Consider the following 13534-nt stretch of genomic DNA (forward strand, 5'->3'; position numbering starts at 1 on the left):
TTAACCAAAAAGAAACCACAATGTCAACTGACTATAAAACCAGCAAGTTAACAGCACATTATGACGTAAATGTCTAATAAATACTCCATTCTATGCAAAAGGATGAAAAAGAAAGTAATTCTGTAATAATATCCTACACAGAAGTATGAAAAAACAATACCAATGCAGTGGAGTTTATTCAAAAAACAAGTTTGATGACAGGTAAATAAAAAAGATAAGAACAAATTGACTAAATGTGTGACTAAAAATGGAAACACTGTTCTCTTACATGCATAAATTTCTTTAAAATGATCTAACTAAATTTTTAAATTAAAAAAGTCACAAGCATGTATCACCCTGTTTAATATAGTAGTATTACTAGTAGTATTTAATGGGGGAGGTGACTGGCAGCAGAGGTCATTTGCACCAGAAGGAATAGGTGGGTAATTTGGTATGGGTAGGAAGATATCCAGGGAATGGAGGGAGGGTGGAATGAAACCTGGCATCAGCAATATCCTACTCTTAACGAAAGGCACCAAGTGAACCACTTCAACATCCCATCCAATCGATAGTGTACGAACCACTTGAGTGCTCTCCACATAGCACCAAGTAGGGATCGGGATACCACTGAAAAATTCAGCCACCACCAGGATTCAAACCCGGGTCCTTGGGGTGGGAAGCCAGTACCTTATCCACCTCTATTTAATGAAATAATCTGTGAACATCCACTTTTACAAATTACTGTGCTTTCATGCATTACCCAGTTTTCAGACCTGCACAGATGTATACAGCAAAACTTTATTATTAAGATTATCATATCATTTATTCATAGATTGAGTTTTTAACAAATTAATTAATGATCCTGGCATACTGAATAGTAATTTCGAGATTTAAGAGAATAGGAAAATTGATGATCATTAGTTCACCTGCACAAAATTATCAATATTGAAACAATTCAACACCAAATCCATGCAATTATGAGAGAGCCTTCCCAGGGGGAAAAAAATCATGTACACTTGTGTATACATCAGTTCGTGATTCTACCGAAGTTAAAGTTGCATAACATCCCAGTTTCTTTGAATTCAGTTATATTGATTCAAATTTATGAATGCACAAAATGACCTAGGATGTATGCAAAATGTACTACCAGTTCTATAGAAGTTAATCGTATGAGAGTCAACTCATTCACATGAGCTGCTACCTAGAATGACCATGGTCTTTTCTTCTATGTTGCTCAGAGAATCACCCACTGCAGAGGATAACTTTGAAACAGAATAATGAATGGAAATATCTTTGGAATTCATAGAACATCTACTTTTTAGAGACAATGCTATCAATTAACATACCAGATTTGTCAATGACGATTGTATTGTTTTCAGACTTCAGGGGGATAGCCAGTTTGGCATCCATAACTCATATGGGATTGACTGTTTAAATAGCCGTGGTCAACTCTGCACATTTCATTATTGTCAATTGTATATAATTTTAGGCTTGAGTAAAGGTAAGAATATTGGTGATAAAAAGCTAAACAAATACAAATACCTTCTAAATGTGAAAATTTATAGAGAAACAGATTACTAAATTAGTTTTAGAAACATAATATACTTAAAACTGTCAAACTCAATGTTACTCACAGCTTTGAGGTAGTAAATTTGAAAACCAATAGCAGCGCAAAATAGCACCTACTATAGGTCAAGGGAATTTGTAGGCAAATGGAAGCAATATTAGTTAGACATGCTGTCCATGACGACTGGTAGGGGCCAGTGGCCATCAACAATGCACCTCACCAATGCTACCTCAATATTGTGTTACCTTCCATATGCCAGTTTTGGCAAAAACCTACCCAATTCTTCTCTAAGCAAAAATGTTGAATAATATTTTTTCTCTTGCTTGGGTAATAGTTAACAAAAATTATAACAGTGCTTTGTCAAGGATTTGAACTACTTTTCAATGTATTTTGCAGTTCTATGTCCTTTGCTGTGGGTGCAATATTTAAATTGCAGCAACATTGTAAATAAGTTAGTCATCTTTAAACAATAGAGACACAATTGGGAGCCTGGTATGGAAGATAGAAAAAAATGAAATGAACATTTTATTGCCTATATTACTTTAGGAATGAAGACCATGAGAAACCTACACTAAAATACTTAGGGCAAATTAAGAAAGCTGTGAAAATGCTAATATCATGGCATAAAACAATTACATAAATGGAGCAGTGGAGAATGAATGAGAAAAGTTAACAAATCTTTCGTTAAAAAAATCTATCATGACATCACAATTTTTTGAAACCAGAGGTACAATTTTCCAAAACTCACATCATCTGCTTTGTATGCAATTTAGTATTTTGGTTTGTTTATAAAAAGTCAATACATTTTATTCCTTTATTAATAGAGTATAGATGAATAATTATTGCCAATTAATACTGTAACCCCTTATTTAATGAATAGCATAAAGGTAACTTACATTCCTCAAAGCCTAATAAAAAAAGTCCAGCAATACTTTAAATCACTGATATCACATGACTATTTTTAAATGAGTAAACAATATAGCATTATGTTGGAGTTGATTAAGAAAATTACTCGACAGTAAATTTTGTTTAAATTTACTTGTTATTCAGCATCAAATTAAAGATCAGACATTTCATGACACCTCGGATTTCAAAAATAAGGCTGAATGCACAGTGGCTAATCAAGGCAATAAATCCATAGATATATTTAATTCAAATCAGAATATATTTTGTTAGAAAACCCACTTTCACACAACATTAACTAGTCACAACCACTGTACACACATAAAATGTGTCATGAAAAACAGACATTGCAACAATACATGGCATAAACAAAATGCATTAGTCAATAACAGACATTGCATGAATGTGGAACTTACACGCAACACTGAAGAAACTTGTCCTGCAACATAATTTATGACTGTGATTAACCTATGCTCACAAATATCCAAGAAAAATAATGCCATACACCATGTCTTGTATAGCCTTGGGTAACTTATCTCATAGTGCACAGCCTCTACTAGACAACCAATGTGCATTCAGATGATCAACACATGGGAAATTACTTATGACCAAAAAAAAGCAAAACCCAAACCAAAACGCAAATGAGAAGAAAAAGATCTCTATAATTTACCTCAACATTGTCAGGAGAGGATGCTTTTCCATAAGGGATGTTACACACCAATGCTGAACCTAATGCTAAAGATGGACTGTGTTCTAAGGTTTTGTTTGAAGAAAAATCTACGGAAGAAAAGTGCAAAATAAACTGAAAAAAAAGGAAGCCCAGGAGCAAATTGCAAAGGAAATGAAGGAAACAACAAACACAAATGCAATTGGAAAATATAAACTACATGAAAAGAAAAGCATGCAGAAAAAACTCTTCCACCAAGTTTTCTTTGTAGACACAATTTTCAATTCATCAAAAATACACTTGACTCTCCCTGCCCTCATGAACTGCTATTTACAGTTACATCCCTCTTCCAATACACACCCCATCATGTAAAAGCCTATTTGTAATTTGATTGTAAATAGTCTTCTTTGAATACTGAATGAAGTTAAATTACACTGAGAAGGGCATGGCTTTTTTTCACAAATGAACTACTGTAGAGATTCATAAAAATTTAGATCAATTAATTATAATTGTGCAGAAGTACTGTTAGAAAGTGTAATAAATACTCTGAAATAAAACTCAGCAACACATGATGCTAGAGAGAAAGCATTCCAGGTTTCATGAGATTTTTTTATGTTACCAAGGGTATTTTGATATTTGGACAAAGTGAATGGCATAGATCCTTTTAATTTATTAACTATTGTTCTTAACATGAAAGGGTAAATCAAAATTAGGAATTTAATCGCATTGGATGCATTAAAATGATGATCTCATCTGGAGAACAATCTTTTCAGCAAAATTATTTTTAACCCAAATGCGATTAAAAATTTAGATAAAAAAGATACAATTTATGTACTTTAATAGATGTAAAACATTATTGCCAGTAACTGTTTTATGTCATATACTTACATATTTTTGGTATCAACATTAATGATTACGCCAATGGATTTATTTCTCAAATAAACTGTTAATTTTTAATGCTACAGGGTTCAACTCAAGAAAAAGGTTGCCTAATGAAGAGTTAACTTTACATTATTGATAGGTGATTGAAATGATCCTAAAATGGTTGGAGAGGGAAGGAGAAGAGAACAAAGAGGTATCTATTGCCTGACCTAGTTGGTTTCCTTCCATGTAGGAGAATTAGCAATTGGCAACTCTTAAGAATTGGCAATTTCATAATATAAAAATGCCAAAATAAATTTACCAATGATAGGTGTCACCGCACATTTAATTTTATTTGACAAGAACATACAATCATTGATAAAAATTTGCCCAAAAGCCCATCTTGCAAAAAGACCTCGTACTAACTTCATGCCTTCATTTTACTACAAGTCCCTGTATATAGAATAGAAGAAACTTCAGCCTCCTAATTATAATGATAGTGGAAAAACATAAGAAGGATATTGAGAACTAAAATGATAAGTCTTTAGTCTGAGATGTGAGTCTAAATCAATTGGTGGGGCTATTTTTTCCCCATTGAGATATCCAAAAATATTTCAAAATAAGCAATATAATTAATAATTAAAAACTTACTGTGTGACTTATATGCATGCATACACACACCACAAATAACTGTGTTTTAAATAGTTAATGCCCTTCTTGCTGCAAACAGCTCCTATTGTATACATAGAGAAATTTATATAACTCAGATACCATTATGAATTTGCTGGTAGTCATCAGGACTTGCATTATTTGAATTATTTAACTTTGAATATTGTAACTTAACATTTAAAAAAACACAATTTTTGATCTTACAAGCCTGGCATGTAATGATCCCCTGCCACACATCTGAGTGATGGCCTGCAGGGTACCATGTAGATAGATACAACTGGTGCTCTACTGTAGTTAAAAAATACACGAGAATTTAGCATAGCTAGTTTTTTAGATCACAAAATATTCATTGGAAGAGGGCATGTGAATTCTGGGATGTGATTGAAAGGATTAATAAGAGACCTTGGCACAGCAATTTTGGACAACTAAAAGAAGGAAGCCGTAATGAAAAAGAAATAGTGGAGTCAGAAAGTAAGAGAGGCCAGTAACAAAATGACGATGAAGTTTAAAAAGCTATGTGAAACCAAATAATAGAGTGGCTGAGGGTTGTAAAAATAAAGTAAGAAATGAGAAAAATGAGTAGCAACTAAGGTAGTCACAGTAACTTGTAGCAGCATGGGTGAACACAGGAGACAAAGAGTGAGCAAAGGTCATTTCAAAGTTTGTCAATTGAGAGAGAATGCCAGCAGATAACAAAAACATACAACATGTTAACAACAAGAGAGCATCAGTTACATAAGAATACTTTTAAATGATGGAAAAGTTATTTTTTCATGACTTGCTAAATGATAACAGTGAAAGAGGAAATGCTCATGAATCACCATCATCTTCAGTCATGGTGGACATCATGAAAACAAAATAAGTTAAGAATTAAAACCATTTAAAATAATTAAACTGTTCTACTAAGCAACATAAATACTAAATTTATTATTTCACAGGACATAGTTAAAAAATGGTTAAAATGGTTTAAAAAAGACTGGATTGACATTCATTGGGCATAGAACTATCATTGACATGTTGGTACTAGGTTGAAAAATACAGTAAATTACCTTCCATTGCCTTTCCTCTAAATTTTTCCCTCATATTCTCTTTATTTTCTCTATTATTAAAAAAGAATAATGACACCCTGTCATATATGCATACAAGCATACATAATTCTTCAGGATATGATGAAATCAACATAAAACAAATTTTTTAAAAATTTTCTTCAATTTAGACACAGGCATTTCCTTAATTTCTCTAGAAACAAAACCTCAAATTTAAGAAATGAAGTCATCAACATTAATTTGAGTTTCTTAGTTGAAGAAATAAATATTTAATTTTTTTCCAGTTTTGCAAATTGACATATGGGTCACCAAGTCAAGGGTACATAAAATCCAAACAGCGAAAACATTTGATGCCATTATCAAAATTTGAACTTTGGCTAGTTTGGCTAGTTAATGCATATGGCTAGAGACTAACATGAAAACATAAAGGCTCATGCCATCCACTTCCAATAAAACATTTTGACGTCTATTATTGAGTGTCCTAGAAAATTACAATGCATATCTATTTCCATAGTCAAAATCAGAGATAACTGCTGGCAATTAAAGTTAATAAATTGGCAATGTTTGGTGAACAAAAAATAAATACCTAAGCTTTATTTATCTGTTTATGGTAAACGTCCTACAGAGGGGTTTTATTGAAAAAATTATTCCAAATCCAAATTCACCTCTACTTAATTTTTTTTAAGAAACCAAGGAATTCATTTTTTTCCTCAATTCCTTAATTTGTATAGTGTGGCGGTTCATTTGTTGATGTAGCAGTTCATTTGTTTGTGCGATTCAGGGGTGTGCCGCGAGGTGTTGTCATCCTAGGCACGACCCACGAGGAGGCATTTTGACCCACGAGGGACCAGTCACGCCTCAACCCTCGCTGAGCGTTTATCCCTCTTGTGCACGTTGCGCCCATGGCAATATATCTTTCCGTGTTGTCCTTGGTCTCTTATCCACAGCACTCAGAATAAATCTGCTGTTCATTCAAACGCTTTATATGTGCTTTATTAGTATTTCCTAGCACCGCCTGCGCTAAAATAATTTCCAGCACTCCCACATATAGTTTCAGATCTATTCCCTAAAATAATTTGTTCTGACAATGTCAACATCTGACATATACTAATAGTATACATATATTATAGTATTATGTACTCATTAAAGAAAAATTACGGAATGGATTACAATGTTTGAAGTTCTACTGAAGCAAAAATTAATGCACAAATCTTTAATACTAGGTTCTCATTCCAGGTATTATCAGTGAACAGGCAACATAAAACATGATTGGACATGACTATAACGTAAGTGTGCAAAGTAAAAACTGGGGGTGACAGTGAATGAAATATATGGTAGTATCTAATCACATTAAATAAGCATTGAATACAAAAACCAATACAGTAGAGAGCCAAGTATTCAACTTCTCATAATAAATGAGTGGATTATCCATTGGCCCCAGCAATAGGCATTACCTACCCTCTCCTTTGACCACAATTCTAGTGGCTAAAGGCATTTAATCCTCTAGAAAAGTTTAATCTGCTAAACTCAATAGATATCACTGAGAAATTTATAACCATATAATTGCACAAAGCAGTGATCGTTGCTCTTATGATCTGAATGAGCAGCATCACTACAATGCATACTGCTTCAATCAACATTTAAGCAATCTTGCTTACATTTACGTTAAAATTATTGTACAAAGTGGAGATCCAGCACTTTAAATAGAAGTAAAAATAATCTTTGGAAAATATTCATTGAATGCCTATTGCATATGCATATTACAGTAATTCATGAAGACATAAGAAGAGACTAGCAACACTAATTTTTTCAGTACATGGGATATTGTTGACCTTAATTCCTTAGCTCTGTGGGAGTGGAGATGATTTAGGGTTGGATGTTGGGAACTCTGGACAGATCAACACACGTTCAAAGCTGGAGGAATGCATTCTTTGCTACCACTATATCTCTGCTGATTGCCTTCTTTTGGGTGAGAGGAAGCGGATGCTGGTAAATAGCATCATTGAGACTAGTTTGCACTAGATTGTACTTAGCCTGAGTTAAAAGGGAGGCAGCCGGGGACATAAACAGAAAATACAGCTTCACTTCCACCAGGTGGAGGCAAAGCTATATTTTCTGTTTATTTATCAATATATTTAGTTCAATGAGCAAAATAGTTTAGGATATGATATTGGCATGCATTTTTTTGCCGATGATATCAAAAGTACTTGAACCTTTACTATTCATGTTTCTGCAAAATGATGAGGCAGGGGAACAGTAAGTAATCACCTGTCATTATTTTTATTTTAGTAAAATTTTTTAGAAGGGTATAAAATGAATGATTGCATCAGGGAAATGATGCAGAAAACACTAAATAATTTGCTAAGAGGTATATGAAAGACTTTTGTGTAATACCACCCATTGAAGTGTGATCAAAATAGCCTGGATCTTGTATCTGATTGTATCTGATTCTGTATGTCCCTTGCAATTAGCCATGTCCACTCTTCAATTACAGAAGATAATTAATGCCCCACTGTATCATATTACAATAAAAAAGTGAAAGTGTACGCTGCAAACAACATGCACTGATTACATCATTAATAAAAACATAAGCATTAATTTCATGACAATGTTCAAGGAAAAGGTTTTCTAATATTTCTATTTACCGCCTACAGTTTTGTACTGACCTGCCCCTCCTCCAAGTTGTCCCTTACTGAGGCATGCTGCAAGCTCCCTCACTGACTTCTTCTCTCCTCCTGCACCAGAGCCCAGGCTGAGTTCATGAGAACTGGCTACACCTGAATCAGTTGATTCATCTAAGGCATCACCTGAAGAATCTGGTGTATTAGCTGCTGATGTATTGGTGCTTGACCCATCGCTAGGCAGAGAAAACTCACCTAAAAATTAGTCATCAATTATTATAAGCTCTTCAAATGAATATGAAAATGATCGCACAATAAAATATTTGCTCATTTCATTCACTACCATTTACAAATTTCCAACCAAATTTTATATGCAATAAAATAATTTATACAAAGTTTAAACTTTTATCGATCATTTACCTGATTTAATACTCAATCCCAGTTTTAGACTATAAATATACCATATGTTATATCAACACTTGTGAAACTTAATACATATATTAAGTGTAGATAATACAGCACACCTTTTTCAGAAATTCAAATACAAAAATCCAGATGTTAGCAGGAAATGTAAATGGTACATTGCCATTAGTCTCATACTGTCCACCTGTAAATTTCTATAGTTGTATCCTTCACTGAATAAGGGCATGCAGTAAAGTATAGTTAAAATGGCTGGGATTTTGGAAAATTGATCACAATACTCCCTAAAATAGTATTTGCTAAAATAGTATGTTACTTAGAGCTAAGATTTAAACCTAATGTATTAATTAAATCTACATGTAATTTCTTCAATGCACCTATAATTTTCACAAGATTAACAACCCAGGCATTTCTTGAACTGGTGTGATATGCAGTAATCTACATGATGTTTGTTTTATTGCTACATGAACTTAATCATTTTGCAACAAAACCCCAAAAAAAGCAATAAAAACTTATGAACACATACCTGACTTACGATCAGATCCAGCAACTGACCAAGGTCTTGGTTTTGGAGCAATTGGAGGAGGTTTTGTTTTACTAGCAGAGGAAACCTGAGGCCCCCCACTGTTTGCTGCCTGCTTTTCAGCAGCACTAGCCTTTGTTACACTTTTCAGAACTGGTGACAAGGGGGGCAAACCATCCTTTTGTATGCCATTGGTAGGAGACGAAAGACCAGTTGAACGAAGTCTCACTCCAATGCCGACAGGAGAACCAATTCCCTCCCTGCTTGTGCCACTTTCTGAGTCTTCTGATGACTGTGAAACATGATATCAAATAGATACAGCAATCAAGACATTATGATCTAAATGGTTACATTACAACTTAAAAACATGAAAAGTAATAATTTTTTTTTTCAACGTAACCCTTCTCTATTTTGACTATAAATGTCACGGATTTAAGATCTACTTTTCATGAGTGTTAAAAATTAAACAAGACAAGTTAGCTATGAGGCATTTATGTTTTTGAAAGTTTCTTCTTTGATTGGTCTACATTATTGTAACACCCATATTTTGTCTTACTTGACTCTGAAAAGTTGCATATTAGGAGAGGTACAGAAACGCCATATTATACCAGCTCATATATTAGTTTTTTAAACTGTATAAGTAATAAAATGTTCTCAGATACACATACATACATAAAAATCCAAAAATTGTGCAAAACTTCTCACTCCAGAGCAAAAGGAATAAAGAGTGAATATTTGTGCTGCCTATTTAAACAACATAGATAATGATTCAGAATTGTCAGACAAAGTGATTACTTGTGATGAATTGTGGTTTTTTTCCTTATGGCCAGAAACAAAGCGCCAGTAAATGCCATGAAAGAACCCAAACTTGCCATGGCAATAAAAAGAGAAACGGAGCAAATCAAAACTCAAAGCTTGGCTGATTTTTTTCTTTCAACAAGGATGGAATAATCTATGCTTACTGGGTCTGTGAAGGCATTCTTTACAAAATACGGCATCACCAACCATACATGCCCGACCTGCCACCCTGTGATTTCTTTTTATTTCCTAAGGTCTAATTGGAGTTTAAGGTGACAATATTTGACAGTGTAAAAGCAGTGAAAGCAAAAGCGATGGAGGTTCTCAGCAAGATGACAGAAGTGGACTTCCAGCGCTTCTTTGAACAATGAAAAATTTGTACGGAGGATTCTAGGGATCAACAAGGAGAGTACAATGAAGATCATAAAATTTCTAATGTAATTATTGATCAATAAAATGTTTCGCAACACCATTCCAGGTATTTGATTGCCACACCTCATTAGATTTGGTATATTTTGGAATCAAGCTCCAAAATTACTGTTTAATATTCCTATTTTATGAATATGCACATCGCTTTAAATTCATTTTCAGCTCAACCTAGAACGTGGAAAAATATGAAAGTTTTAACAAAATGAGCATGCCTCAATTATTAGCATATATCAACAGAGGGCATGATAACTGGAGCTTCAGGAAAAAACACTAAAACCCATCCAAATGTCAAACCCTTAACCCAAACAATTGTTTTGACTCATTGACACTAAAAATGACACAATGTGAGATTGGAAGCAATGCTTTTGTACAACATCTAGACACAACACCCAAGCATGGTAGCATGATTAACGTTTTGGATATTGCTTCCATATTGCCATTCACTACTAATTCTTATGCCATCACCTGTTCTTCTACACTAACTCCTAAAGAATCTGATGAGAGATATCATGGTAACACATTCATAATCAGGATTCAATAATTTAATTTGTCTGTTCATGACAGCAAAAGTTTAAATATCTAATGAATACACTTTAATACACAAATAAATAAAACTTAACTTCACTCTAGAACTATTGTTGAATAAAGAATTTTCTAAAAGTAGTAGTAGTATTTAGGGGAGGCGACCGACAGCTGAGGTCATTTGCGCCATTAGGGATGGACAGGAAAGGATGAAGGGTGGAGAGAAACCCGGCGTCGGCATTAGCCGGCTCTATACAAAAGGCGCCAAGGGATCCACAGCTTAATGTCCCATCCGATGGATGGCGTACTCACTCAAAGTGCCCTCCACAAAGCACCTCAAATAGGGATCAAGATACCACTGAAAATTATTCAACACCACCGGGATTTGAACCCAGGCCCTCTGGGTGGGAAGCCAGTGCAATAGCCAGCGCACCAAATTTTCTAGAATTTCTAACTTATCAGCTCATTTATTCTAGAATCAAATCTTATGGAGTTGGCAAGCAAAAATGGAAGTTCGCCATGAAGCTCACACTAATTATGAATAAAACAAAAAATAAAAAAATAAAACTATGTTTATAAGTTGGCAGCTCTAACCTGCTTAGGAAGAACAGAAGCCCTTTTCTCTTGGCGAGCTTTTATTTCTGCTAAAACTTCACTGCCAACGCCAACAGCTATCTTAGGAAGTGAAGGTGACAATCGTTTAATTCCATCCACTGACTCCAGACTTGCTGTGTGCCCACTGCTTGTGGCCTCTTCATTGGTATGTGCCCCTCCTTAAGATATAATAATAATATATGATACATATAATATAGATAATTTAAGACATAATATGCATAATATAAGATAGATAATTAAAAAATAGGTTGAAACAATACATAAAAGTTGTGGATGATTTTAACAAAGGATAAGAGTCAACATAGGTAGGTACTGTTTTGAAAAAGAAGAATTAATTGCAACGAGAACTCAATTTTCTAGCTTTGAAAATCAATTCATGCTATCTAAAAATCATAAGAATTTAAGAATATAGTATTCAAAATTAAGTCAAGCATAAATAGGGCACATAGGGCCATTCAGGAAATGTTTTTTTTTACACCTTTGTGTATTTAATTACCCATTGGATTAACAAATGGCCTATAAAAAAGGAAAACTCTTACAATTAATGAAACAAAAACATTTTACCCAGATATTTTGAATGATAAATTAATATACCCGATTTAACACAATATAGTGAGTGCAGGTAGATATGGTGCCAAGCCATTTAATCAGAGAAAATTTGGTAAATGGTACTATGTCAGAAAAAAATTATTTTATAAAATGAAAGATAGCATTAGAACGATAACAAGATCAGCCAAAGCTAATGATGTAATTCAACTTTTTTTTTTGCAGCCATTAGTCTTGATTTCCCATTTAATGTTTTCAAAGAGTACTCTCAGTGCATAAAATACAATAGTTACAAGTGCACGACACTCTTGATGACAATATAATATATTTTTTATTAATTAAATTTATGACAAATTTACCAATGGATTGTTTCGTATATCTAATAGAATATCTTTGTCCACTCCTGGCAATAGGGTTCATGAAAAATAGATGAATCAAATGACATTTAGGGCATGCTGAGGAGGAGGAATAGGTGGAAGACCTTTATACTGAGGTCTTCCAACTTCACACTTTCTTCTTCCGTCTCAACTTCCTTCAGAATAGGAGGAATAGAAAAGTATTCTCCTCATCTGACTGCACATTGAAAACCAACCAGTTGTACAGCCATGCCACACAGTCTTGTGCAGTGGTTGTGTCAACCTCTTGGAAACACCACTGAGTTGCCTAATGTGTACATGCCCTAATAATTACTACTGCTCCAGCAAAATTACAACAATTCCATCTGGTGAAGCCGTGGACAAACCTTCTTGATTTGGGATGGAAGACAGCAAACCCCGTCGGTTGAGCAGTGAGGATGAAAGTGGAGAATCTCCAGTCGTCCTGCGACCAGAGAGGGGAGAGCTTTTCTCAAGGCAGTCACTGGAGCGTGATCTTGTGGCTCCACTGGGTGGATGGTGCTGTATGGGCCGATGCGGGGGTAGTCCATGGAGAGGGAGGGAGGATCCCAGCTTGGGCTGTTCCTCAGAAACACTACTGAGAACAGCTCCACTGGATACACCTCTCACGAGGCGAGGTGAACTAAAAATAGTATACAAAATACAACTGGAATCATTTTTCAACTCTCATTGCACCAAAAGGATACTGGATTTTTTTACAAGATTTTACAAGATGACCTAGAAACCAAAGGCAGAGAGTACCACATGGTATTGATCATATACATGTCCAGTTACTACCTCAGCTATATGATTTCAGGGAAGAAATTAATGCTACCTCAAGTCATCATCTAATCAGGTACAAGTCCATATTTCAAGCATCACCCAATGTGACTAACAGTTGAATGTAGATGTCCCAATTTTTGGTTGGATATCATTACAGTGCATAGTTACTTCCCTTCATAGTAAGTAAAGTACCAATAGTATTAATATGTAG

The 13534-nt window shown here is 34.4% G+C and overlaps 1 protein-coding gene across 5 annotated transcripts in view; it reads right to left on the minus strand.

Annotated features, from left to right (window-relative positions):
- The window catches only part of LRR (Leucine-rich repeat), a 184543-nt gene that overhangs the window by 4869 nt on the left and 166140 nt on the right, over positions 1–13534 (minus strand). For 4 of the 5 annotated variants that reach the window (XM_071595873.1, XM_071595872.1, XM_071595874.1 and 1 more), the window contains 5 exons: positions 12909–13183; positions 11600–11778; positions 9260–9548; positions 8359–8568; positions 3120–3226 (listed from right to left, as the gene is read on the minus strand). In XM_071595873.1, the coding sequence (XP_071451974.1) occupies positions 3120–3226; positions 8359–8568; positions 9260–9548; positions 11600–11778; positions 12909–13183 (1060 nt within the window). The remainder of the gene's footprint in view (positions 1–3119; positions 3227–8358; positions 8569–9259; positions 9549–11599; positions 11779–12908; positions 13184–13534) is intronic. The other variant, XM_071595875.1, reaches the window with a different exon arrangement.

This window comes from Hetaerina americana, unplaced genomic scaffold, assembly GCF_022747635.1.
Source record: "Hetaerina americana unplaced genomic scaffold, ioHetAmer1.1.p SCAF_7, whole genome shotgun sequence".
Taxonomy (NCBI): domain Eukaryota; kingdom Metazoa; phylum Arthropoda; class Insecta; order Odonata; family Calopterygidae; genus Hetaerina; species Hetaerina americana.